The following is a 27,608-nucleotide window of genomic DNA, read 5'->3' on the forward strand; positions in this document are numbered from 1 at the left end:
TGTTGAATGTTCGTTCATTCAAATTCTCTCATAAATAATAAATGATGACACAAGCTGTATGGATAAAAAACAACTACATAAGCTACTTGAATGTAAATATAGGTAGCTTTGTTGTTGTTTTACTACTCCAAATATGAATAGCTTGTGCCTGGTAAGAGTCACAATGCTGATCCTCCGTTTGAAACCCTTAACTGCTTGCTATATATGGAGATTTGATCCCCTTTTTGCTTGTGTTTGTTTACACTTCAAACAAACCTCACATCTCCCACACACAGTGATTCAGCTGTGGAAGAAAATATGATTGACAGGGATGATGCTTTAACTGTGCGTGCACATGTGTGATTACTCAGTTTCTCTGTAACTAAATATTTAACAAAATCACAGCTTTACACAATGTGACTTGTGCGCCTGTTCTTTGATCCTCCTGATCGTCTGCTGTATGAGAGCAATCGGGGGGAAGGCATAGAGGAGCCGACTGGGCCAGTTGTGGGCCGAGGTGTCCCTGCCCTTCAAAAAATTGGGCAATTGGGCAATGATTATGAGGCAAACGGCCTTTCGCTGAGGCAAAAAAGTTGACTTCTGCCTTGCCGAATATTTCAGAGATTTGCTGAACTGACCTCGGGGGGAGCGACCATTCCTCTGAATTGCTCCAAGATAACATATCTGCTCCTCGGTTCAGTCTACCCGGAACATGAGTTGCCCTCAACGCAGATTGCACTGGGCCCATTCCAAGACGGCATTTGATGTGCAGGGTTCTTTCCTGATTCGACCAGTTGCCTTAGGCTGGTTTACCATCGCACAGAGCCCCCCAACTTGTGTTGGAGACGTCTGTCCTGACCACCTTCCGTCTGCATGTGGTGCCCAGGGGCACACCTTGCTTCAACCAAAGGGGATTCTTTCAAGGGGCTAGGGCGGTTACGCAGACTTTGTCCACCCAGACGAGTAGGCATCCGAGATGCCAAGCGTGTGGCGGAACTCTCGGTTTCAGCCAGTACTGAAGGGGATGCATCCGAAGAACGCTCAACGTTAGTAATTGAGAAGCGGAGGCCACGAGCTGCTGAATAGCCAGAGCACAGTCTGGTGCGATTCTGGCCGTCATATGGGTCGAATCGAAAACCGCCCCCAGGAACGAGATATGTTGGCTGAGAGACAGAGCCCTCGTGGCAAGGTTGATCCTGATGACTGAGGAGGAGGGACCTGTGGGACCTTAGTGCTAGAACAAGCCAGTTGTCGAGGTATTTCAGAATGCCGATTCCCATCTGCCTGAGAGGGGATAGAGCCACGTTCATGCACTTCGTGAAAGTGCAGGGAGCCAGAGATAGTCCGAATGGATGGACCAAGTATTGACTTGCAACCCCTTCATCTGCGAATCTCTGGATGGGGAAGTTGGCATCCTTCAGATCCAGGGAGAAGAACCAGTCCTCTGGGCATATTTGTAGCACTCTGAAGGGCGCGAGGTCAGTACCGGAGGAGTTTGGCCTGGTATACCTGAAGCACTGACATTTAATGCAGTTTGGCCGGCGGACGAGAATGTGCATCCAGCGAGGGTCAAGGTTGTTATGCATGGCTTAGAGGGATGAGCTGCTTTCGCCGTCGAACCGAAGGCAGTGGGCGGACACAGATGTGCGGCCACGGACACATCTTGGGGAGGCAGCTTCTCGTAGCCTTTATCCTCTGTGCTGTCAAACGAGGTGAGAGCGGAGGAAGACATTTGAATGGGTGCGTTTGTTTGGTTACACCAGCAACATTTTATGAGGTTGGGAAAATGATGACTGAATTTTCTTTTTTTGTGAATTATCCCAGTTTGAACAACTGAACTATCCCACTTTATGCTATATATCACACTGTAGTTATTTAATAATAGACAAAAAAATCTCATCTTCGGTGGTTGAAGTTGTGCCAAATCATTTTTGAAAGTTCAGTGAAGGTGAGTAGGGAGTAAAGCGAACTTTAAAAAACTAGTACATTTACATTTACGCATTTGGCAGACACTATTATCCAAAGCGACTTACATCGCAGTATCCTAGAGTATGAGGAATGGACAGAACCCAAGCGCAGGCAGCGGTTTGCTAACTAATAAAACTTTATTTAAACAAAGACCCTCGGTGGGGAAAACATTAAGAAAAACAAGACAAGACAGAATAAATGTGCAAAGTGTGCAAAATGAACCGACAAGGGACAGAGGGAAACTGGGGCTTGATAAAGGGAAACACTAACCACAGGTGACATGGATGAAACACTAAGGGAAAGCTAAAAGGAGGATTGCACGAGGCAGGTGAGGGGAATGAAACACTAAGGGAAAGATGGACCAGGGCTGGAGACAAGACTAACACTAATGGACCGCTAACAAGGAAACAAGGGGGCGGGGCTAAAGGACGCGACACCGGAGAGAGAGCATGGCATCTCAAACCAAAACAATGCTCTTTCTCCACACAAAACACATGGGACTGACATGATCCTGCCACAAGACTCGAAAACCAAGACAATGAGAGGCAGGATGATGACATCCTATACATTTATACATGGGTATGTGCAATTCCCTGGGTGAAACCCACAACCTTGCATTGTTAACGCAATGCTCTTACCACTGAGCTACAGGAAACATGCATGAGAATGAAGTTCACTCAACTCAAAAAAGAACAACTTTAATTTTAATCTTTAAATTTAGCTTTGAAAAATCTTTGTAAATGCTGTAAACCATGCTGTAAAAACAATACAAAAGACTATGCATCATTACAGAAAATATTTTTTTAACAATTGGGCACACTGAGGATCATTAAATGGCAAAATAACACTTTCTTGGAATGCTTTTAAAGTGCCTTTACAGCACAATATCTTATTAAAGTCCTGGAGTTACAAATTGAAAGAGCAACAGTGTTGTATCAATGAAGACTTCAGAATTCTACAGATTGCAATGTTTCAGAACCGTAAAAACAGCATTTAAGATACATTACATAAAAACTGAAAAGAATTTACTCTTTTGACATATGTTGAAATTTTACGAAAATGTCTGCTAGAGAAACAATAGGAACAGCTTAATGTTTGCCCCTCTCCGTATGCTTACTTGTTATTACATTACAACGCTTATCCGTATCCAGCTATTTAGACATTGTTTTGGAAGGACTAGACCCTTGCTGAGCACAGGGGGTAAAGAACAATAAACACTTTTTGAATAATTTCAAAGGTGAACTTGAGTTATTTAGGACAGTTCATGTTCAGGGCATAAATCAAGCCAAAGAGAAGTGCCATAGCTGTGGGAAGGTCTTGCACATTATCCAGCCGATATGCTCCCCTAGAAACCAGAGACATTTGGGTTTGAGTGGATGGGCACAACGTCATCTTCATCCCCTTTGTAAGATCTTCTTCTGGCTCTGTGTCCTGCATTAAAAAACAGCATAAAACATCCTATGTCATGGCTGATAGTTGTTAGTGGATTTGTTTTTGGATTCTATTCTATAGTTTTGGAATGTATGTAGCTCAGTGGTTAGAGCATGGCGCTAGTGGGTTCAATCCCAGGGGATTGCACATACTTAGAAACATGCATAGTATAATGCGATGTAAGTCACTTTGGATAAACTGTAATACTCAGCACATATCTAAAATATCTACAATATTAATTAACATATAACAGCATATATCAACATATAATCACTGGAGTCACATGGACTATTTTAACAATGTCTTCTCTCACTTCAATCATGTCCCTGATCGACTGTTTTGCTATGGACTTAGATGATGAAACAATATCTATCCTCCAGCTTAATATCTCCTGAGCTGCACTTTTTGAAACGTGCAAAATTGTCTGCATATAATGGATCAATGATGCAAGTTTGCACTCTAGCCCCATATAGTCTACAGGCTCTGAATATGAGTTACAGGAACAGTGCTAGCTGTGGATTTGGCATGAGACCATCAGTGTCTTCCAACCGTGATTCCTCATTGCTTTCCAAATCGAAAGAGCTAAAAATCTTTGAAACTGTCGAGACTTACAAACCCAATTCCAAAAAAGTTGGGACACTGTACAAATTGTGAATAAAAACAGAATGCAATGACGTGGAAGTTTCAAATTTCCATATTTTATTCAGAATACAACATAGATGAGATATCAAATGTTTGAACTGAGAAAATGTATAATTGTAAGGAAAAAATAAGTTGATTTTAAGTTTACAATGCCATGTTTACCACTGTATGGCATCCCCTCTTCTTTTTATAACAGTCTGCAAACGTCTGGGGACTGAGGAGACAAGTTGGTCTAGTTTAGGAATGGGAATGTTGTCCCATTCTTGTCTAATACAGGCTTCTAGTTGCTCAACTGTATTAGGTCTTCTTTGTCGCATCTTCCTCTTTATGATGCACCAAATGTTTCCAATGGGTGAAAGATCTGGACTGCTGACTGGCCATTTCAGTACCCAGATCCTTCTTCTAAGCAGCCATGATGTTGTAATTGATGCAGCATGTGGTCTGGCATTGTCATGTTCGAAAATGCAAGGTCTTCCCTGAAAGAGACGAATTCTGGATGAGACCATATGTTGTTCTAGAACTTGGATATACCTTTCAGCATTGATGGTGCCTTTCCAGTTGTGCAAGCTGCACATGCCACACGCACTTATGCAACCCCATACCATTAGATATGCAGGCTTCTGAACGGACTGCTGATAACAACTTGGGTTGTCCTTGTCCTATTTAGTCCGGATGACATGGCGTCCCAGTTTTCCAAAAAGAACTTCAAATTTTGATTCGTCTGACCAAGTATTCCACTTTGCCACAGTCCATTTTAAATGGCCCAAAGAAAATGCCTACGCCTCTGGATCATGTTTAGATATGGCTCATTTTTTGACCTATAGAGTTTTAGCTGGCAACGGCGAATGGCACGGTGGATTGTGTTCGCCGACAATGTTTTCTGGAAGTATTCCTGAGCCCATGTTGTGATTTCCATTATAGTAGCATTCCTTTATGTGATGCAGTGCCGTCTAAGGGCCCAAAGATCACGGGCATCCAGTATGGTTTTGACCCTTACGCACAGAGATTGTTCCAGATTCTCTGAATCTTTGGATGATATTTTGCACTGTAGATGATGATAACTTTAAACTCTTTGCAATTTTTCTCTGAGAAACTCCTTTCTGATATTGCTCCACTATTTTCCTGCCGCAGCATTGGGGGAATTGGTGATCCTGGTGAGCCAATTTACCTAATAAGTTGCAAATTGGTCCTCCAGCGGTTCTTTATATGTACATTTAACTTTTCCGGCCTCTTATTGCTACATGTCCCAACATTTTTGGAATGTGTAGCTCTCATGAAATCCAAAATGAACCAATATTTGGCAAGACATTTCTAAATGTCTCACTTTCAACATTTGATATGTTATCTATATTCTATTGTGAATAAAATATTATTTATGAGACTTGTAAATTATTCCGTTCCTTTTTTATTTACAATTTGTACAGTGTCCCAACTTTTTTGGAATCAGGTTTATACGTTTACAAGACACGTGACTACTAAACGTTGAAAGACATTGGTTGTCAACTCACATCCTGTCTCTTTAAAGGGTTTCTGATGTGGTTTAAAAACTGAGATGGCTGACAAACATTTTTAAAATCACATGTAAAATTTGGGTGACCTGTCACTGCACCAGTCTGTTAGTGTGATCTTGTGAAATGTGATTTTAACGCACCTATAGTTTTGAAACCTCTCTGCTACTGTGAACACATTTGCAAAGTTTACACTTTCCAAACCTATAAAAACTGCACAAATATGTTAATTATGTAACACTGGACATTGAATGTTTAAACACACACACACACACACACACACATATACCCTACTTCAGAAATTAAATAATTGGGTGTCTGAAAAATACTGAGATTCAGTTTCAGTTTTTTATCATTCATTACCATTTGTTACGTCTTAATAGTTTTTTCAAAACAAGCAAAATGAATGAAAAAATAACGTTCTTGTCACGGTGTGTGGACAGAACCCAAACGCAGGCAGCAGAGTTAAATAACAAAAACTTTATTTAAACAAAAGACCCTCGATGAGGAAAACACGATCTAAAACAAGACAAAAGTGTAAACTAAAACTTCCCACATGGGGAACAAAACAAACAAAGTCCTTTGAATAGTAAATCAACAAAATCCACAAACTTAGAACAGGAACAAACACGATAATCCATAGACAGGAATAATCCAACAAGGTGACGTGAGGAGGTACGATGATGACAAAATGACAATGAACCGACAAGGGACAGAGGGAAAACTGGGGCTAGATAAAGGGAAAACACTAACAAGGACTGATGACACAGGGAGAGTGGCCACAGGTGACAAGGATGAAACACTAAGGGAAAGCTAACAGGAGGATTGCACGAGGCAGGTGAGGGGACTGAAACACTAAGGGAAGGATGGATCAGGGCTGGAGACAAGACTAACACTAATGGACTGCTAACAGGGAAACAAGGGGGCGGGGCTAAAGGACGTGACACCGGAGAGAGAGCATGGCTTCTCAAACCAAAACAATGCTCTTTCTCCACACAAAACACATGGGACTGACATGATCCTGCCACAAGACTCGAAAACCACGACAAGGAGAGGCAGGATCATGACAGAGCGCCCGCCTTAAAGAACTCCTCCAGGAGTTCTTCAAGATCACACTAAACATGACAAGACTGACAGACAGGAGGACAGACACCACAAACACAGAACAGAACACACTAGGGGCAGGGCTGACATGACTAGAAAGGGATTGGGGTTGGACAATAAAATAAATATCAATGGGAAGGGTGGAGGCGGAATTAGTGGGAAAAACTTGGGAACATAACTGGGTGGGGACTTAGGAGGGACAGGACCCTGCTTCCTAGAGCTGGGCGGAGGGGTGGGGTAGGAAGGTCTGGGCATGGAAGGGATACCTCTCTTGGAGTGGGAGGAACTAGAAGGGGTAGGGCATGACAGGACGGCCGTAGTTGGGAACGGCTGGGGCAAGGCTGACTGGGTTGAAGGTTGGAGGGCCGGCTGAGACGGACTGGGTGCAGGAGGGACCACCGGACTTGGGACCACCGGACTTGGGACCACCGGACTTGGGACCACCGGACTTGGGACCACCGGACTTGGGACCACCGGACTTGGGACCACCGGACTTGGGACCACCGGACTTGACGGGACCACCGGACTTGACGGGACCACCGGACTTGACGGGACCACCGGACTTGACGCCTGGGCAGGGCTGGATACCGGCTGCTGGGCAGGGCAGGATGGTGCAGCTCTCCTCTGCTTCTTCCTCTTTGACCGGCTCACAGGACGTGTGGCCGGCTGCAGAGTAGCGGTGGGGGACCCCACTATCTCCGTGCTGGAAGAGTCGGACGGGGAGTCCCACGACTCCCTCCGTCCACGCCTACCACGGAGGCTAGCAGGTGGTGGAGCAGAGCTTGTGGTGACGCCCAAAACCCCAATCCTCAGGGAACGACTCTCTGGGATCGAAGGCAGGAGAGAGCGTGCAGCCGAGGGGCAGCTGGAGGCAAGACTGCTGACCAGTTGCTGAAAGGACCCCCGGATCAGCCTCTCCCGTTCCTCCAACGGTGGAGGCTTAACGAGGCCCGCCAGGAAGTAGGCATTCATGAGCGTCTCTGGCAGAAAACCCCGTCTTGCCACAGACGCTTGAGCATACTCACTAAGGGATCTATCTCCCTGAGGCTGGAAAGGACCATCGCCCCGCTGAATTAAGTCAGCAGTCGACTGCCACCAATGCTGGTGGTCCTGGCTGGCAGAGGACTGCTCACGGTCCCTGGCTGCCTGCTGGGTTCTCTGTGGTCGATTCATTCTGTTACGGTGTGTGGACAGAACCCAAGCGCAGGCAGCGGTTTGAGAAACAAGAAAACTTTATTAAAACAAAGACCCTCGATGGGAAAACGTTAACTAAAACAAGACAAGAATGTAAACCAAAACCTCCCACAAGGGGAACAAAACAACAGGGTAATAAGAATAAGAAATAAACTAGAAGTCCACAAACTAGAGTCCAGGAAACAGGGTAATCCAATAAACATGTAATCCAATAAAGTGACTCCAACAGGGATGACGATAACAAATATTGGCAATGAATCGACAAGGGACAGAGGGAAAACTGGGGCTAGATAAAGGGAAAACACTAACAAGGACTGATGACACAGGGAGAGTGGCCACAGGTGACAAGGATGAAACACTAAGGGAAAGCTAACAGGAGGATTGCACGAGGCAGGTGAGGGGACTGAAACACTAAGGGAAGGATGGATCAGGGCTGGAGACAAGACTAACACTAATGGACTGCTAACAGGGAAACAAGGGGGCGGGGCTAAAGGACGTGACACCGGAGAGAGAGCATGGCTTCTCAAACCAAAACAATGCTCTTTCTCCACACAAAACACATGGGACTGACATGATCCTGCCACAAGACTCGAAAACCACGACAAGGAGAGGCAGGATCATGACAGAGCATGCTCTTTCTCCACACAAAACACATGGGACTGACATGATCCTGCCACAAGACTCGAAAACCAAGACAAGGAGAGGCAGGATCATGACAGTTCTAGTAATCACATAAAAAAATACAAAACATTTTAATTGGATAATGCGGCCTTGCGTTGTATGAAGCACTTGAATGCCATAACACTGTTGTTAATGTAGCGGCTATACTACAAATAACGTTAGGCCTAACTGTCTTGGTTCTGCCACTTTGGGGCAGGTTTTTCTAGTCTCAGGGCAGGATCGTGATCAGTACCACTTTTTTGTGTGGAGAGAAACACATTATTGTCGGTCACAACATAATGTGAGTTATCTCCGGGCTCGTCTTTGGCCCCGCCCCTCAGAACACAAACATGACAGAACAATTCAGCCATTGGAGAACCCAGAGGCAGTGCCAAAGGCCATGGATGACGCTTACGCAGCTTGGAGGCGCACAGTCTTTGTTTCAGCAACCCCTTACGCCTGCCGAGCAGAGCCATTGGGCTTCATTTGGCGTGGTCAGGTTCGCCATGGACCGACAGGAGTCCAGGGTCTCAGCCGACGTTATGCCACCTACCTCCTTGTCTTGCCTTGTTCACAGACCTGTCTTTTTGAGTGGATGTACGTCTTTGTGGATTACCCGTTACTTGAAATAACTATCTCTTGTTTAGTCCTGTTACCCCACGCCCGCTGGCAACTAGTCCCCGCCCACAGCTGGCTTCGCCGTCTCTCACGGCTCATGGGTCTCTCTGCCGGGCAAAACTGCCGTCTCGTGAGGTCTCCAACGTCACTGGCACTTCCCACTGCTGCTCGGTCGTCCATCCCATCATCTCTGCTGAAGCTGCCGTACACTGGGTTCCCCAGTTGGCCTCGTAGTCAGTTCGGATGTCTGGGACATCAGCCGATTCCGGCATTATTGACCTCTCTCAACATCTATCTGTGTGTTTCGCTCAATAACTCTTGTTATCCCGCGACTGAATCTGTGTGTTACACAACCCTTACAGCTGAACTATGCAGATAGCTAACTCCCTGTCTGAGCTCGTTTTAAAATATAACTACATGCCTCAGACAAGGTTTTGACTTTTAGGAACATATCATTACACTTTACAATCCATGTGTGCAGTTTACTTTCAATAATAATCGAAAAAGACAGTTTACCTGAACCAGGTGAAATCCAGTCCATTTGATGGCGTGGCTGTTAGCCCAGCGCAAGATATCGCTAAGAGAGACCACGCATGCGCAAAAATAGGAAGTTGAACAGTCAAACCATGAAATCGTAACGTTACGTTTACTCAATTTATGCACTTACATTCACTGGACAAAGTAGTAAAAAAACATGCAGATAACTCGTTTTTATGAGTAAACTCAACAATGTGCCCCAAAATTTGTCCACTTGACTTAACAATTTGTAAGTTGGATTTTTTACAGTGCAGTTATTAAGAGTGAAATTTATGAGACAACAGATCCAGTTTTCTTAAAGCCAGAGGCTCATTCAAGCTTTAAATGTCCCTGTATAAAGTTTTACTTCACACAATGCATAATTACGGAAACCGTAAAGTGCCAAACAAAACAACAAATCGCAAAACAAACAACAAATCTAAAAGCCAAAAAACAAATCCCAAATCACAATTACAAATCTGAAAACGCAACACCAAATCTGAAAACACATTAACAAACCATAAAGCGCAACAACAATTCCGGAAACAAAATAACAAATCAGAAAACACAACGACAAATCAGAAAACACAACGACAAATCCGGAAACAAAATTACAAATCAGAAAACACAACGACAAGTCAGAACACACAACGACAATTCGGTCAAACCGGAAAAGGTAGGTCTTTTGTGTGACCGGGGTAGTTACTGCTGATTGGACGGAACCCCTGTCAATCAAGATGAACAGTCAGGTGTGTGTTTTCATAGAAAGAAATGGAGTTTGTTCAGCACTACTTTCAAGAAGGACATTTCGTTGCACTGTACTTGTATGTGTGTAATGACAATAAATTGAATCAAATCAAAATCAAATCAAAATTCATATGGTGTGATTCTAGATATGCTTCTAAACATATCATGATATTAAGATCAGCTTGCGCTCTCTTTAAAGACACCTGAAGAATGCAGGTTTATTCAGACGAAAAAACGATTTCCCTATTATTCGATGTCAGGAATGCTTTCAGAGCAGATGCAAAAAAACAAATTTGAACCCACATTATATATTTGTGTACACTGCCGCCAGCTACTTCTTCTTGTTATTCTGTCATTTTTTTGTCATTCATTTATTATTCGGGGTCAGCTGTGTCCTGGGGGTTAGAGCGTTGGGCTTGTGATCAGAAGGTTGCCGGTTCTAATCTCAGTGCCAGCAGGTCATGACTGAAGGGCCCTTGAGCAAGGCACCGTATCCCTGATTGCTCTGCAGTAATGTGCCACTGTAAAAAAACTACTTGTAAGTTGCTTTGGATAAAAGCGTCTAATAAATGTAAATGTTCTGTACCGCCAGCTACAGAACTGTACTTCCTGTTTATCTTGATTGACAGGGGTTCCGTCCAATCAGCAGTAACTACCCCGGTCACACAAAAGACCTACCTTTTCCGGTTTGACCGACTTGTCGTTGTGTTTTCTGACTTGTCGTTGTGTTTTCTGATTTGTTATTTTGTTTCCGGAATTTTTGTTGCGCTTTGTGGTTTGTTAATGTGTTTTCAGATTTGTAATTGTGATTTGGAATTCGTTTTTTGGCTTTTAGATTTGTTGTTTGTTTGGCACTTCCGTACATAATAGATAAATGTTAACAAGCCCACAGTGATTAGAATGAAGGTAACAATTCACTTCTACTGTCACATATTACTGCCGTTGTTTTTAATGATCAGTTTCTTCCTGTCTGTTAGAATAAAAGAAACGGTTTACTTTTTTATGCCTTTTTATGAACCGTTTTAATTGACAGTCTCACATAGCTTTGCAGCAAAATGTTTGGTGCTTTTAGCAGGTTAAACTGGCCAAAAACAAAATGTAAAGGAGTGACAATGTTGTTTGTTCATTCTGAGTATGGGGAACAACGTTTTGGGAAGGAAACAGTCAGTAGACCAAAACAACACTTTCTGCATGTCTGCACTGCAATGCTAGTTTCATGTGTTGTAATTGATTCTTTTTTCATAGCTTTCTTGTGTAATTTCAGGCTGAATTCTCAGAGATCAACCTCGTGGCACATGCCAACGGCTCATGCAGTGTGGACATGCAGGTGATCCGAAATGGAACCAAAGTGGTTCGGTAAGTTTCACATACTCTAGAAACTTGCAAATGAGGCTAACATATAACCATTGTTGTGCAAAAACATGCAAACAATACATTTTCTTCTTGCATCCACAGATAAAAAATAAAAAGTGGCAAAAACCGTGAACATCGTGCATTTATATATGACTGATTTTACTCTACACAGCGTGTAAAACAATATAAACATGTTGTATATTTATGACTGCCACCTGCGACACATTATGAATGCACTAGAAACGGTGAAAAGAGAATCACTGACAATACAAATGAATAAGCAATCATTGGGTTAGTATTATACAGATCTTTTTTAAATGACAAAGACAATTCAAGGAAAATACATGTTTTATTATTTATAAATGCAGAAATACACAAAGCAGCTGGTTCAATAAGAATAAAACTTTTTTCTTTATGAGAGAGGATAGCCATCTTAAATATAGATTGTATATCAAAAATCGCGTGTGTGTGTGTGTAAGGGTACAGAGGAATATACTGACTGAAGATGAAGACTTAAGACAAAACATTTTTTAATAATTATTTTCATCTTTAAATCTGCATTTAGATGCATACGATGTCACATTCTCCTATCTCAGTTTCAGTTTGCAAGCTCTGGACTTGCAAAACTGTGCAAAACTGCATTCGTTTTTTTACTATCACGAATAATAGATTATTCGATTAAATGTTATTTTCATTACCAATTTCTTTAACCTTCATTATGCATGCATCCTTTTAAAACAATTAATGCGTAAAAGAAAGTTTATCATTAAGCATTGCGGTTTAATGACAAACTGGTGATCGTAACAATGTTACAGACACAGTAATATTACTTTTCAGAAATTGTTGGAATATCAAAGAATAACATTCAACACAACACTAAACAATGCGTCAAATTTTATTTAAGCCAACGATTGGGTTTGTTCACAATTTACCAAACTATGGCTGAACTAACCTAGATTTGTTAATAGGGTAGGCCTTCGTGTTTAACATTTGAGCATGTCACATTGTTAACAACCTAGATATCTGATACCCTGATATAAATAAGATGTTGTTGTGTTGTGTTTATCTCACAGGTCATTCAAGCCTGACTTTGTCTTGGTCCGACAGCATGCGTTCAGCATGGCACAGAATGAAGACTTCAGAAATATCATCATTGGACTGCAGTATGCTGGAATTCCCAGCGTCAACTCACTGGAGTCCATTTATAACCTGTGCGATAAGCCATGGGCTGTGAGTACACACTTCATGCGTGACATTTGTCATGTCGCCATCAGATAACAGATTTATAATAACATACAATTCTGTATGTATAACACAAAGTTGCATTTGGGTGGCAGAGTTTATTTGTTTTGAGTCAAGTCAAAATGCAATGCATCAAGGCGAATGAATGCAACAACATACACACCTCTTCCATCAATAGACAATTTAAGTGAAACATTATTTGATGTCACAATTATAATGAGACTGTGATCATTAAAGCTGTAAACTTGCACACCTGAGTCTGGAAAATAGTCATTCAAAGTGACAGGATTTCAGCATGGCTCACCAACATTTTGATCGTCTGTTTTTTCTAGTTTTCTCAACTTATCAGCACCTATATGAGGCTGGGACCAGATAAATTTCCTCTTATTGATCAGACATTCTACTCAAACTACAGGGACATGGTAAGTTCAGCTCAAAGCAGAGAAGTAACAAGTAACATGCATCTCCAAAATACACACCATTTAAAATGTTCAATGTTCAAAAGCAGCATTTGTCAATGTATTGGTGTCATTCCAGTCCAGTGTCTGTTGAATTTCATCAAAATCAAAAAGGAGTGAGGTAAAGTCAACCAACAGCAATGTGAAGACACATGAAATAAACTGTGGTAAAACAATCGAGGTTATAACGTCAAATAATACTTTTGGAACTTTTCCTTAATTCCTGTAAAATCCATAATATTACTGTTGCTTAAAGGTGAAGATTAACTTGTTTTCTTTGCAGTAGTTGAGGTCTGAAAAAAAACAGAGCATCTTTTCTGTTATTTTCACCTGTTTCAACCGTATTAAGGAATAATTAAAATAGGTAGTCAATCACTGCCTCATGATTCTGCCGCATCATGTCAGGTTTCTCTTAGTCTAGTGGCAGGATCATGACAGAACCTCATGCTTGTATCATATGTGTTCTTGGACATGACATATATGAGACAGGGTTTCTTAACGCTCCCTCTTTGAACAGATAACATGTCTCTTTCATCTTTGGGCAAAAACTAGTTCCATCTCGATTTTGGCATCTTAAAGGGGTGATATGACTCGGCTAAAATGAATATGATCATTAGTTTTAGATGTAATACAATGTGTATACACGATTTAAGGTTCAAAAACGCTGTATTTTCCACATAACGTTCATGTTTGTATCTTCTCTTTGCTCCGCCTCTCTGAAAAGCGCAGATTTTTTACGAAGCTCGTTGCTTTGAAAAGTGAGGTGTGCTATGATTGCGTGATGATTGGTCGAATACTGCAAGCGTGTGACCGAAATGTACCATATTTGGAATCAGGTTCAAAAGCAATTGTATTGAAAGGTGATAAAATGTCATCGGTACTTTCTTGAACATGAATCTAAAGATGATCATGCGATACATCAACTTAGCCAGCATGACTTGTGCAGGATGTGCAAAAACTGAGCGATTAACAGTTAAAAACTATAGCTAACTGTTTTATCTTTTTTACACTGCTCAAAAAAATATAGGGAACACTTACACAAACAACACAATGTAACTCCAAGTCATTCACACTTCTGTGAAATCAAATTGCCCACTTAGGAAGCAACACTGATTGACAATCAATTTCACATGCTGTTGCAAATTGCACTTAGCAAGACACCCCCAATAAAGGAGTGGTTCTGCTGATGTTGACCACAGACCACTTCTCAGTTCCTATGCTTTCTGGCTGAAGTGGTAGCATGAGACGGAGTCTACAACCCACACAAGTGGCTCAGGTAGTGCAGCTCATCCAGGATGGCACATCAATGCGAGCTGTGGCAAGAACATTTCCTGTGTCTGTCAGTGTAGTGTCCAGAGCATGGAGGCGCTACCAGGAGACAGGCCAGTACATCAGAAGACGTGGAGGAGGCCGTAGGAGGGCAACAACCCAGCAGCAGGACCGCTACCTCCACCTTTGTGCAAGGAGGAACAGGAGGAGCACTGCCAGAGCCCTGCAAAATTACCTCCAGCAGGCCCCAAATGTGCATGTGTCTGCTCAAACGGTCAGAAACAGACTCCATGAGGGTGGTATGAGGCCCCGGTGTCCACAGGTTGGGGTCCACACCGGGGAGGACGTTTGGCATTTGCCAAAGAAACACCAAGATTGGCAAACTCGCCACTGGCACCCTGTGCTCTTCACAGATGAAAGCAGGTTCACACTGAGCATAGCTGACAGACGTGACAGAGCTTCCAGCATGACTGGTTTGGAAGTGGGTCAGTAATGGTGTGGGGTGGCATTTCTTTGGAGGGCCACACAGCTCTCCATGTGCTCGCCAGGGGTAGCCTGACTGCCATTAGGGATCAAGACCCCTTGTGAGACCATATGCCCATGCGGTTGGCCCTGGGTTCCTCCTATTGCAAGACAAAGCTAGACCTGGCTGGAGTGTGTGAGCAGTTCCTGCAAGACTCACTTTTTTTTTGCAGTGTATATGACTTTATAAAGACTATAAACAAAAAAAACATATACATCATACAGAGTTTGTGTGAGAGAGAAACAAGCTCGCACTACAGCAGGCAACAGTAACATAACAAATAACGTGCAGGCTTTGACCCTTCTTGATCAACCAGTGTTACGCCATGTCTACTACATATAATATACTTAATAGGCCATAATAGGCTGTCCATTTAAAGGCTTTTAACAAATGCTTGTGCACAGCCGGCCTTGATCTCTCACAGGTTCATGAGCAATCATTCGTGAAATGCGCTGCACACACTTGAATTTTCAGATTGTACTCTTCCGGAACCGTGTTATAATTAAAATGTAACCATTCCAATTTTTGTTGTCTCAACAATGAGATTTACAAGTACACCCACCTAACTTGCGCATAGATTTGGGCGGTCTTAGTCAAGTCTTGTCACAAAATGACATACATTCGTGGGGGTGTGGTTACACAAGGCATTTCAGGCAGATCTGGGAGAGCATTTTCAATTAGATAGAATGCATCTTTTGTTCTGAAATGTATTTTTTTGCAATTTTACGCATCTAATACATGCATGGGCAACTTATAACTCACCAAAGACACAGAAAAACAAGTATTCGCACCATATGACCACTTTAATGACGTGGAAACCATTTATTAATAATTTTTCAAAGATTAACATAAAGTGACAGCCATCAGTGAATATTTAGAGTTCTTATAGTCAGTTTAGTCCACACCTCTTCACATTTCTGACCACTTCATCACTTTCAACATGCTCCTTCCTATATGCACTACACCAGCACCACCACCTGTTTATTTCAGACAGAACCTTTGCTTTCTCTCCCCTTGCACCCTCTCTGCTAAGGTGACATCCTTTCTTCCCTCCAACTTTGCATTTCTGGATGCTGACACTGCCACCGACACCTTATGCTCTACACTTACATCCTGTCTAGATAATCTCTGTCCTCCAGAACAGCTCATGCCACCCCCTCCTGCCCTTGGCTGTCTGACATCCTCCGTGAACAGCGGAGTACACTCAGGGCTGCTAAAAGGAAATGGCACAAGACAAAGAATCCTGCTGACCTAGGGGACTACCAATCACTGCTCTTTTCATCTCTGCTAGTGTTACCAAAACATATTTTTATACCACCAAGGTGAGCAATGCACCTAATACTCAGCAGCTTTTTACAAAACCTAAAGGATAAGGAGAACGGAACACTGGAGCCAAGCAGACGATGGTGACAGGAGACACACTGGAGACGAGGAAGCAGGTTAGTAGCTTGGGAGAGTCCTTGAGGTAAGCGTAGTGCTAACGAGATCGGACAGTGACTGTGTGTGAGCGTGGGGCTTAAGTGCAGGCAGTGATGAGGTAATGATGAGCTGCAGGTGTGTGTGTTAAGTTTTGGGAGAGGCTGCGTGTGGTGCTTGGGAGTGGGTGGAGCCGGGCGTGCTTGTGATCGCAGCTCATCCCCGGCTAGGAAGGAGTTGGCTGACCACCAGAATTGTTGGAAGGTGACTTCCGCCATGATCCAGAAGGGCGACGGTCCTTTCCATCCTCGGGGCGCTGGCTGAGTATGCCTGGGTATCAGTGGCAAGTTGGGACTCCTCATGTTCCTGCCTGCCTCCCATCCCGGAGGATTGCTTGGTGGTTATCGCAACTCTAGGGAACCCTGCTCCGCCCACCTCAACTCTCGGAGGTCCTGCCCCGCTAGTCAGTCTCGCACTCCCCAACGCGTCTCCTCAGCTCCAGGAGGAAGATGCAGAGGAGGGGATCGCTGCATTTTCCTAAGAGGCAGTCCAGTCGGCATTTCCTCTTGCGCCAGCCTGCCAACATTTCCCCCTTTGCCTGCCAGCGGCAGATTAAGTATATAATGAAAAGCATATAAAGTACCCAAGTGGAACCGAAAAGTCAAACCTCCAAAAGTCTCTTCTTTATCACACAAACTCCACAGATAGCTAACACAGTGAGTGCTGCTCCCACAACAGCTGCTGAAGCCTCTCTTCCACCAGACACAGAGGTGTGTTTTCTCCCGTCTCTGGAGAATGACAATCTGCCGGTGAGTCTATAATTTGCAAACGTTGCATGAATGCCCACTACTGGGTGGAACTCGTGAATAAGGTTTAAATGGAACTCTCTAAGCCCTTGACCACTTGGTATTCACTTTGAAGCTGAATTATTAAATAAACCCAAGTTCACTAAGGAATTTATTTTATGCAGCATTTTATTTACATATCAGTTGTTGTAGAAAATAAAGATATATGTATAATCTATTTGAGAAAAATTACATTTTCAAAACCTTGGCACAAGTATTATGCAATTAAATCTCAACATAATTAATGTAATCTACACTATTATGCGTTTATACAAAAAAGAATATACCACATACTACAGTGGAGCGTTCTGCTGTGACCTCACTCGCTTGACCTGATTTTGCCAAGTGGTTGATGTCCTCATGGCAACATATTTTGTTGACCTAAGGACAATATTTTTATAAATAAATTCTACACCAAAGCCCAACCCTAACCATAACTTCCCCATAAAATCAGAGGGAAATGATAATTGAAAAACCTAAGAAGCACCTAATCCTGGCTGTAAGATTAAACTTAAAATAAACTGTACATTTATTTCTGAAATCTGATTGGTTAAATGTTGTCCCAGGGTCAACATGATGTTGCACTAAGGACATCAACCACTTGAAAAAAATAGGAGAGCCGACCTCACAGGGAAGTTGAATTGTGAAATATATTGCTGCTTGAAGTGTACATAAGAAGTAGACAAGGGATGGAGGGTCTGTCCATATAAACTTCCCTTGTTCACTTCATAACGCACTTTAAAAGAAATGGTAGTTTTTTTTATTTAGATAAGTTTTATATATACAGTAGGTTATATAATGTATTAATGCAGTGGAGCATCACTAAAATCCGCCTACTCGTGGAGAGTTGTGAGTAATATCTGCCGTCAGCGTTTGCATCATTCAGCACTTCGAATTTCTACCGGAAGTAGTAGACCATCGAGGAAACTTTGGAATACTATTTTCAACATACTACAATTTGGAACGTATTAATTCTACTATTTGGACGGATAGTATGTGGATTGGAATGTAGGGTCAGTCTCTTTGGTAATGTGGATGTGATGCTATTGACAGGCGACTGCCAGACATGGCCCTGTGTCACTGGTTAAAATGAACATTTTCTCACGATTTACAAATTGTTGGAAACATTTGTAAGTACCAAAATGAACAAAGTATATTACTCTGGCTAGTAGTTATTGGATATTTTACTGCAAAAAACTTACGTTCCCTGATAAAAGTAAAAGACAAACACATTTACTTTTTGCATAAAATGTGTTTAATTTGCTAATGGAAACAGTCATTGGGGGAAGAATGGATAAGCATTTATAAAGAACAGTGAGTCTCAGCATCAACCAAACATCTTCTTTAAGAATGAGAAAATGCTCCGCCCTTTGGGTATGCACATTGCATCTGCATCCACTTTTGAACCTTCTCTGTACCAGCTACAGACGCCGTAACTGTTCTCCAGACAGGCGTACTCCAGATACTGAGGAGAGTTGTTTTCCCACATACATTCATTCTTAGATTGGGGACAACATGGACTGCCAGAACACGCAGAGATCTGTGGAGATGACAGTTTGACATGAGTTTGAGCTGATGTACAGTTTGACATTGACATGAGTTTGACGTGTTTATGTATGTTACAGGAATAGTTTTTCAGTAAAATTCTGACAAACAAAACCTGTAACACAGTTTTAGAAGAGCCTGAAACAAAATCATGACAGAATTGTTATTTTGGGAAAACAATTCCTCTTTACAATTAATATGCATCCTTTTTAATGAAGACTTGTATAGAAAATAATAGTGAATACCAAAGTAAACTTTTTTTAAGGTTTTGTATGCTTTACGTCATTACCATGCAGTTACAGCCTGTCTTATATGCTTGTTTGAGGTTTTCTTGCGTTGTTAAGGATAAAACGTCCCACCGTTTGACAAGGTCACAAAAGTGAACCTTGATCCCATGATCTTTAAACCGGTGTCCTTTAAAAAAGAAAAGTAGAAATTATACATTCTTCTTGATATTTTTATATGTGAGTGGTGCTTGCAATGCAAAATTTGGCACTGGTCAGTTGCTAAAGTGCTCAAGATAGCATACCAAGTCCGATGGTGTGGATTTGGGATATGGCTTGTTCATATTGCTATACTGTTGCTAGGGTGAGGGGAAAGTTCCGGTGCTCCAGATGGTCAGTCTGTCCCTGCAAAAATGTCATTCTTTGACATTTTTTAAACAATTTTTCACTCGCCCCATTAACATTGTACACCCAATCATTAGAAAATTCGTTCACACTTTATTTTAAAGTGGCCCTGCAACGGTGTTTCATGCATTCTGACTTATTTACAATGTTAAACCTATTGTCTTCTCATGCTTAACATGGTCAACTTCCCCAGCGTCAAATAGGTTCGTATAAAGTTTTTTTCGACATGAAAATCCGTTAAATGTCATAAAAACTGTTCTTAGTCCCTAATTGGGCAATTCTCCCGGAAAAGCAATTGCTCACGCGTCAACGGATGATATAGGGCGACCTGTGGGCCTGCAGTTTGTTACCCTAGCAATACTGAGGAATGTCGAGGTGTATTTGTTTGTCCATGGCATTTCAGTGATGGATGTTATATAAATGGTGGACATAACACTGGATTTGGAAATTGTTTGAAACTGAAAGATGGTGCGGTCCCAGTGCTAAAAGATGCCGGACCTGAACTGCACGCAGCAGTAAGTGAAACTGAGTCATGTCTGTGTTTTGTTGGCAATGGGTGCACACATACTTTAGTTCCGTCCCCCCATCCCCCTGCATGCGTCGCATGTCTTCTGAAATAATCGTACAGCTTTATCTGTCTTCTACAAATGTGATCAAACTAAAGACCACAGATATTTGAAGGGTGCTATACTTTTCTATAATAGTATTCTATAACTCAAGATTAACATGATATATGCAGAAACCGAGATACGGCTGCTTTAACCATTTTTTATGACTTTTGCATCAATAAACTCCTAATTTGATTCTAATTAGTTACTAAAATAGTTGTTAGATTTAGGTATTGGGTAGGATTAGGATTAGGGCTGTAGAATATGGTCATGCATAAGTGCTTTATAAATGCTGACAAACAGCCAATATTCTAATAATATGCATGCTAATAAGCAACTAGTAAATAGTGAGAATTGGTCCCTATACTAAAGCGTTACCGGGAATTCATAGCACACCTCTCCTCCTTAATAAGTCTGTGGATTTGACACCTCATTCATGGGTCTATATTTTTATTTCATGGTAAGTTTAATTTCAATGTGAGACGCAAATGTGTAAATTATTTTACCTGAAAGCACGTATCGCCTATGGTCCAATGTAATGCCACATGTGGCTTCATCTTGATACGCGTACACATACTGAATTCCTTTTGCGTTGTTAAAACCTTTAAGTTCCTGAAAATAGAAATCTACATTATTATGCCTACATTTATATTGGTGGTATTTAATTTTTTAGATTAAAGTTGAACATTATTACATACAAAATTTGATTCTGATTGGAGCATAAGCATAAAAAGGGTTTTGTGATCTTCTGAAATTTACAGATGCTTGAAAGTGCAAGAACAGTAGCTCACCTCAATTATTTTGATTTCATAGCGAAATAACTCCCCCCATCCATCCTCAATAACATATTCCTTACTGGTTATGTCACCTAAAATCACTGATGGAAAATAAAATGTCAGAAATTTCAGAAATGCTGTTTTGATGCTATTGGTACTTATAAACAGTGGCAGATAACATTACTATTTGCACATCAGTTTTGTTGTTATCATTAAACATTAAGAGTGTAAATCATCATAGTTATTAAAATTATAAATGATGGCAACTTATTGAGATATAAAAGTCCTGGAACCCCAGTCTCCAGAGTCAAAGCTATACTTTACACTTTATGCCACTGGGATTACTATTTGGAATGGTGTCGTCCATATGGAACCATTTAGACCAAAAAAGTATGTGTCATCGTGATTTTAAGAATGTAATAAGAAATGAAAAAATGGCATTCAAAATATGTTTTAGAAAAGTATAAGAAGAGTTGCACGAATAATGTTCATTTTAGGTTCGACGTACCCATTTCAGAAGTGCAGAAATCATCTTGAGGGTGACTTAGGTAACAGCTGCAGCTCTCCACTGTCTGTATATTCAGCCCTATAGAAAAGAAGATCAGCACAACACCCGGCAGTGTGACGCCCATCATGTAAAGCAGAAGACTGATGTTATTCTTGCTAAAAGATTTATATCAGGTCTGATTCAAGCAGCGATTAATTTCTCCTTTTCTCTCTGTAGCCCGCGGGGGAAGTGAACGTATTTTGTAGTTTACATGTGTCTGCCTGAGAGAGGGATCCTCCCCTCTAACCACTCCTCCAACATTCTTGTGTGTTTGATAATTTACAAAGATTTTAAGGTTAAAATCTTCCTATTTAAAGACTCCCTTATAATACAAGTTTGAATAACATAAAGCATTGTCACATACTACACACTACACACATTTCTGTCAGTTTTCTAGAGATTTTTGTTATAAAAATAACCAAATACTAATAAATGCCCATATTTATTAGTTGTTTTAGGTAATTGAATGTTTCTTTGTCTTATTTTAAATAATTTACAGTCATCTTGAGGTCTTCTATTAGGCCTAGAACCTGTGGTTGAGAAACACTGCTCTAGATTATATATGTAGATTGATCATACACTGGGGAAACTAAAACATATCGGTTATGGTATTACAGTTTTACTTTGAAGAGAACTGAGGACTGTTATATTAGCCTAATTGTTACGTAAAATGAACTAAGCGTACAGACAGCATGCACTGTAATTCCCTTTGTAAAAAGAGTCTGCAAAATGCATACATGTAAACGTGAACTGATAAAAGAAAACTAAATGCATGTTCTGTTTATCCTGCTGTCCAGATTTCAATGCCAACATTTCCTGTTGTGGTGAAGATTGGACATGCTCACTCCGGAATGGGAAAGGTATGTTTACATTAATTCTCGAAGTGGATATTGCCATTTTATAACAATAACTATATGATAGTGTTAAATGGAGATTTTTTCTAATTTTGCAGATTGAATATTGCTAAAGAAGCTGGTGAGGGACTGTGTAACAAGTTCACATAACATAAACAAATACACACTTTAATTTTGGTTATTTTTGCCTTTAATTGTACAGTTCGGTTAGAAAGAGGACAGAAATTGAAGTGGGAAAGAGAAGAGGGTGGGGATCAGGAAAGGACCACGGGACGGGAATCGAACTCAAGTTGCCCGATGCGCAACTGCGGCACATTTCGGATCTCTGCCCGAGAGGCTATCGGCACCAAACACATACTTTAAATAGTTCTGACAGTCAAACAATCAATGGGTTGTTGTTTTGAAGAAGGACAGGCTTCCTTTTTAGGCCAAACATATTGAGAAATGGCCAAAGCTAAGAAAAATAATCAACTATGCACATCAGCAACCAGAATGAATCGAGACACCGGGGCCTCATAAATAACTTACAATTCGATGATCAAATGACTTGATAACAAAGTCTTCCTCCTGTCGTTTATCTGCTTTTCTCTTTTTGTTCAAGACTTAAAGTTCATCCACATGGTTGCAAATCATCCTCATTTGAAGTTTTATGGCAGTCGGCAAACCAATTTTTGGTGCTTTTCTGCTTTACAAGACTGCTTGCAACCAGATGGCGGAAAGTTAGCAAAAAACAAAGCTTGCCTGTTTAAAAAGATTATGATCAGTCCGTTTTACTGTCATTCAACATGAATCTCTTTCACCGTAAACGTTTTTGCGATAAGTTTATGTAATCAGAGGGCCTAGATGGAATTTCTTCTGGTTTCCCGTTTTTAGTATTAGATACAGACTACTGCCACCTGCTGGTGAGAATAATTTCCTCATCCGGGGGGCAGAATGAAAGTGCTACTTGGCTGTCGGGTTTCGACCGATGGCTTGGAGTTTTAGGGTAACTTTGTACCCAGACGCAGTCACCGTGAGCAAACCGTTACAGCCCACTTTTCGTCTGGTTGTTTGTCGACTTGGTGTGGACCCTGATTTTGAAGTTGGGGCAGGTCTACCGGTTTTCCGACCAATGGCAGTGACTGGAGACCTCTTAACTCTTTGATGTTTATTAAGAAACTATGCTTGTTCCCCTTGCAGGTGAAAGTTGACAATCATAGCGACTTCCAAGACATTGCAAGTGTTGTGGCTATTACTCAGACGTACACAACCACAGAGCCATTTATTGATGCTAAATATGATATCAGGGTCCAGAAGATTGGATCTGATTATAAAGCTTACATGTAAGTACACTTTCACCTACATAAGCATGCTAGTAGGAGAAAAACAGCTAAAACTCAGTCACACGATTTTCAAGTATGAACCGTATTAACCAAGGCAGCAATTAACAAAGTTAGAACTTTTAATAACTTTAATAGAAAAACATCCCACAAGGGGGCAAAAAGCAAAAAGACAAGATAACTAAAACAACACAAGGGGAAAGGAATTCCAATCTGGCAATATAATCCACAAGGCAAGGTAGTCCAACAAGGACCGGTTAGGTACATTTACATTTATTCATTTGGCAGACGCTTTTATCCAAAGCGACTTACCAGTAGTTTTTAATAAAGGTAGACAAACAAAGGATAATAAACAAGGGAGAGGTGTCGGGAATGAAACACTGAAAGGAAGCTTAACGAGGTAACAAGAGGGTCGGGGTAAGAGAAGAGTCCAGAGAGAGTGCATGACAGGTCAAAACAAACAATGTCATGTCTCTCTCTACACTAAAAACGTGGCTCTGTCATGATCCTGCCAATAGACTAGAAAATCAAGACGAAAAGAAGGTACAGTAGAATCATGACAATTACACTGTAAAAATTGCTTTTTGTTTTGTGCTGGTTCAATTTAACAAGTTACTTACCTGGTTGCCATACAATTAATTGTTAATTCAACTTGAAAATATTAGTTACTTTAACGTGTTAACTATTTTTTTAAGTTAAAAATAAGGCAACCAGGTAACTTGTTTGAACCAACATTTATTTTATTGTAGTAACTTTTCTTAATAAAAATAATTGCAGTATTGATATGATACATTGAATTGCAATGTATAGTCTTTATATTAGTTATTCAATGGTTAGATAAATTCAGTTAAAACATCACAATCCATTTGTAATTAATACAGACACATCATTTTGAGGTTTAGCCAAATCAATACTCAGATTGAATGTGATATTGTGTATGACATAATAAATTATTTTAATCCACAGGAGAACATCCATCTCAGGCAACTGGAAGTCAAACACAGGCTCTGCTATGCTGGAGCAAGTGGCTATGACTGACAAGTGAGTTATATAAAAAAGCCTTTACAAACTTTTGCAGCCTTTCTCTTCCCACAGAACAAAAGATTAACAAAATGAAGTCCTGTCTTGTTCTTGTTCCTTTTCAAATACCTTACTAGACTTTACTAGCAATAATACGTCACAACTTACAACATGTTTGATAAAACTTACTGGCCATAAAACAATACAAGCTACTGTATATCCTGCCTCTTATTCTCACAGAAAATATGCCAAAAAACAACATTTGTCATTATGAGCTTATTGGCATTTTTGCAGTGTACACTTCCTTAGTCTTTTTGTGTTACACACTAATAGATTTTGTTATTATAAATTATCTTATATTTAAATGTGTTTTATGGTTATAATTTGTTTGCATCATTTTGTGAGTTCAGTTCCCAGGGACTGTGCCCTTTTTAGCAAACATCGACATGGGTCAAATACCAGGCTGTCCTTACTCTAAAAACATTCATTATGTCTCATTACTTGTCAAGGTTTTAAGTCTGCAATCACTCAGTCAGAGTTTGAACTTCTACAGACCAGAAAAAAATCTAACAAAGAAGTCCATGTCACATATACTGCCCTACAAATGGAAATGATGCAAATATACATGTAGATCCATTATATGGCTACTTAAGCAATCGCACTACGAAGAAGGTTAATCCATTAGAGTTCTTTAATAAAGGAAAAGGCAAACACAGGAGTCTTCACAAACCAAACATAACATTAAATAACACCAGACAATGAACTTAAGGAACAGACAGGCTTAAAGAGGGGAACGTAATCATGGGAAGGACTAATTCACTAATGATGAACACAGGCAAAGGAATTCAGAAGACAAAACCAAAACATACTAGAGCTGTGACAGTCACGGGGTATAGCAAATATTTACTATAAATATGAAAAAGTACCAAAACCTGCTTGTCAATTGTTTTAATTGAAAAGAGTGAATCTGGAGACCAAACGTGTAGGAAGGAGAGCGACAGAAGCTGAGCTAAAGCAGTTTACTTTCCTGAAACTTCTGAGTTAAATCTAAGTGTGTGAAAATGACAGTATCTGATGTGAAAGCACATGCCATGTGTTTTTACGTCCTGCAGATATAAGCTGTGGGTTGACACATGTGCAGAGGTCTTTGGAGGTCTGGACATCTGTGCCATTAAAGCCATACATGGAAAGGATGAGAAGGATTACATCACTGAGGTGAGAACAAATGATACTGTCTGCTTTTTAAGAGACGTCCTTTAGGGAAGCTAATAAAATAACGTTCTGTTCAGCTATTCATTTAGTAACTGCTAAATTATACAAGCAGCTGAAATGTAAAAACAATTATCCCAACATGATGAAATGAGCTCAACCTGTGTGATGATAGAGATGGTAACAGGTGATAGTTGTGGGAATAGTCCATTCCAGACTTTCATTATATAAAGCAAAGAAATTGCCATCAATTATTTCATTATATATACAGTACATAATAATGTATAAAAAGGCCCAAATTTATTTTAATGAAATAAATGTACAAGTAGAGCTACATTTCTCTAAAACATTTCTCTTAGTGTATGACTACACATATAAAGTTTTCTACAGCAGACATGATTCAGATCAACATTGATTCATTGCTGAATGTCACTCCTCTAGTAGGTGTTTCGTGTTTTTGGATGCACAAACATTATCAGTTATGCAACTGCTTTGTCATGGAATCGTTTTTCTTGCTGAGGGTTAATAAAAAATATAATTAGCTCACTACAAGTATTGTTAAACAAACCTGAATGGTCGAACATTTCTGGTGAAAATTCAATGGTAAAGAGCACCACCACTAGGCGACTGTTGCTATAAGTGGCGCCTCTTCTGGCCCTTGATCTGGACAGCACGGCCTGATCAGCAGATTCCTAAGGGGCGCACAGGGGGATAATCCCCCCTATCGTTATTCGTACCCTCCTGGGACCTTAACATGGTCCTGGTGGGCCTGTATAAGGCCCCGTTGGAGCTCCTGGAGAACCCAATCTTTCTCTAATGATGAAGACGCTTCTCTTGTCGGCGCTCCATCAGGATGGTAGGGGATCAGCATGCACTCGCCATGTCCAGCGGGTGCCTAGCGTTCGGGTACCCCAGGTGGGCTAGACCCCAACCTGGATACATGCCGCGGACTAGGTGCTTGGGAACCTGACGTTTGTAACAAAATCCATAAAAGGAAGGAAGGAGACGGGAACCGGGGAACATGAAATCACTTTTAATTAATAAACTCAAAGTAAACAGACACAAACCATAACATAAAATCCAGGCCTGGTCCTCTCTCCCTGACGGTCCGGTCGCTCGTCCTCTTATGCACCACAATCTCCTCCGTGATACGACACCTGTGCATGTACAGCCTCGCATCCCGGCTCTCGTCCCGCCTACCTCACTACAACGTTCTTCATGTGTATTTATAGTTTAGTTTGTGAATTTTGGTGACAGTTTAAAAAGCAAAATATGACCTCTTAATACCCAAGCGTAATGCATATCAAAGTGTCATCTGATGTTTTGTTGTAGGTTGTGGGTTCTTCAATGCCACTCATTGGGGAACATCAGGTTGAGGACAAACAGCTGATAGCTGCAATCGTCCTGTCCAGGATGAACCAAGAAGGAAGCCGGACAACACAAAGACCTTCAACCACTGTTCAACCTGCTCAGGTATGATCATCCAACTGAGACGACATTGAAGGACATGTTATCATGTTGTGACTAAACAACACATATCTAAAAACTCCAATGTGAGTGACGGTGGGGCAGTTAGTTATCATATAATAACAGTAAAAAATAGATACAGTTTTAGAAATATAATCAAT

General features: G+C 41.0%; 2 protein-coding genes across 2 annotated transcripts in view; one reads left to right on the forward strand and one right to left on the reverse strand.

Annotated features, from left to right (window-relative positions):
* The window catches only part of syn2b (synapsin IIb), a 73,282-nt gene that overhangs the window by 39,113 nt on the left and 6,561 nt on the right, over positions 1 to 27,608 (forward strand). Inside the window, exons 3-10 of the mRNA XM_079482550.1 lie at positions 11,632 to 11,723; positions 12,794 to 12,950; positions 13,295 to 13,384; positions 22,376 to 22,438; positions 23,612 to 23,754; positions 24,718 to 24,792; positions 25,884 to 25,986; positions 27,313 to 27,453. Coding sequence (XP_079338676.1) covers positions 11,632 to 11,723; positions 12,794 to 12,950; positions 13,295 to 13,384; positions 22,376 to 22,438; positions 23,612 to 23,754; positions 24,718 to 24,792; positions 25,884 to 25,986; positions 27,313 to 27,453 — 864 coding nt within the window. The remainder of the gene's footprint in view (positions 1 to 11,631; positions 11,724 to 12,793; positions 12,951 to 13,294; positions 13,385 to 22,375; positions 22,439 to 23,611; positions 23,755 to 24,717; positions 24,793 to 25,883; positions 25,987 to 27,312; positions 27,454 to 27,608) is intronic.
* On the reverse strand, positions 18,716 to 21,797 carry LOC306909139 (metalloproteinase inhibitor 4-like). The gene is made up of 5 exons (XM_079482551.1): positions 21,540 to 21,797; positions 21,047 to 21,132; positions 20,762 to 20,867; positions 19,308 to 19,432; positions 18,716 to 19,013 (listed from the first exon to the last, which is right to left on the reverse strand). Exons 1-5 carry the CDS (start codon positions 21,664 to 21,666, stop codon positions 18,801 to 18,803), a joined length of 657 nt encoding a protein of 218 aa, XP_079338677.1. The 5' UTR covers positions 21,667 to 21,797; the 3' UTR covers positions 18,716 to 18,800.

The sequence above is a fragment of the Barbatula barbatula genome (assembly GCF_947034865.1).
Source record: "Barbatula barbatula genome assembly, chromosome: 20".
Classification (NCBI taxonomy): Eukaryota; Metazoa; Chordata; class Actinopteri; order Cypriniformes; family Nemacheilidae; genus Barbatula; species Barbatula barbatula.

Excerpts from the sequence above, each read along its gene's own strand:
- LOC306909139 (XM_079482551.1), bottom strand. The coding sequence starts at position 21,666 with ATGATGGGCGTCACACTGCCGGGTGTTGTGCTGATCTTCTTTTCTATA. Across the intron at positions 21,133-21,539 it reads TTTCTGCACTTCTGAAATGG|TGATTTTAGGTGACATAACC; the intron begins GTACGTCGAACC and ends ATTTTCCATCAG. Across the intron at positions 19,433-20,761 it reads TAGGCGATACGTGCTTTCAG|GACACCGGTTTAAAGATCAT; the intron begins GTAAAATAATTT and ends TCTTTTTTAAAG.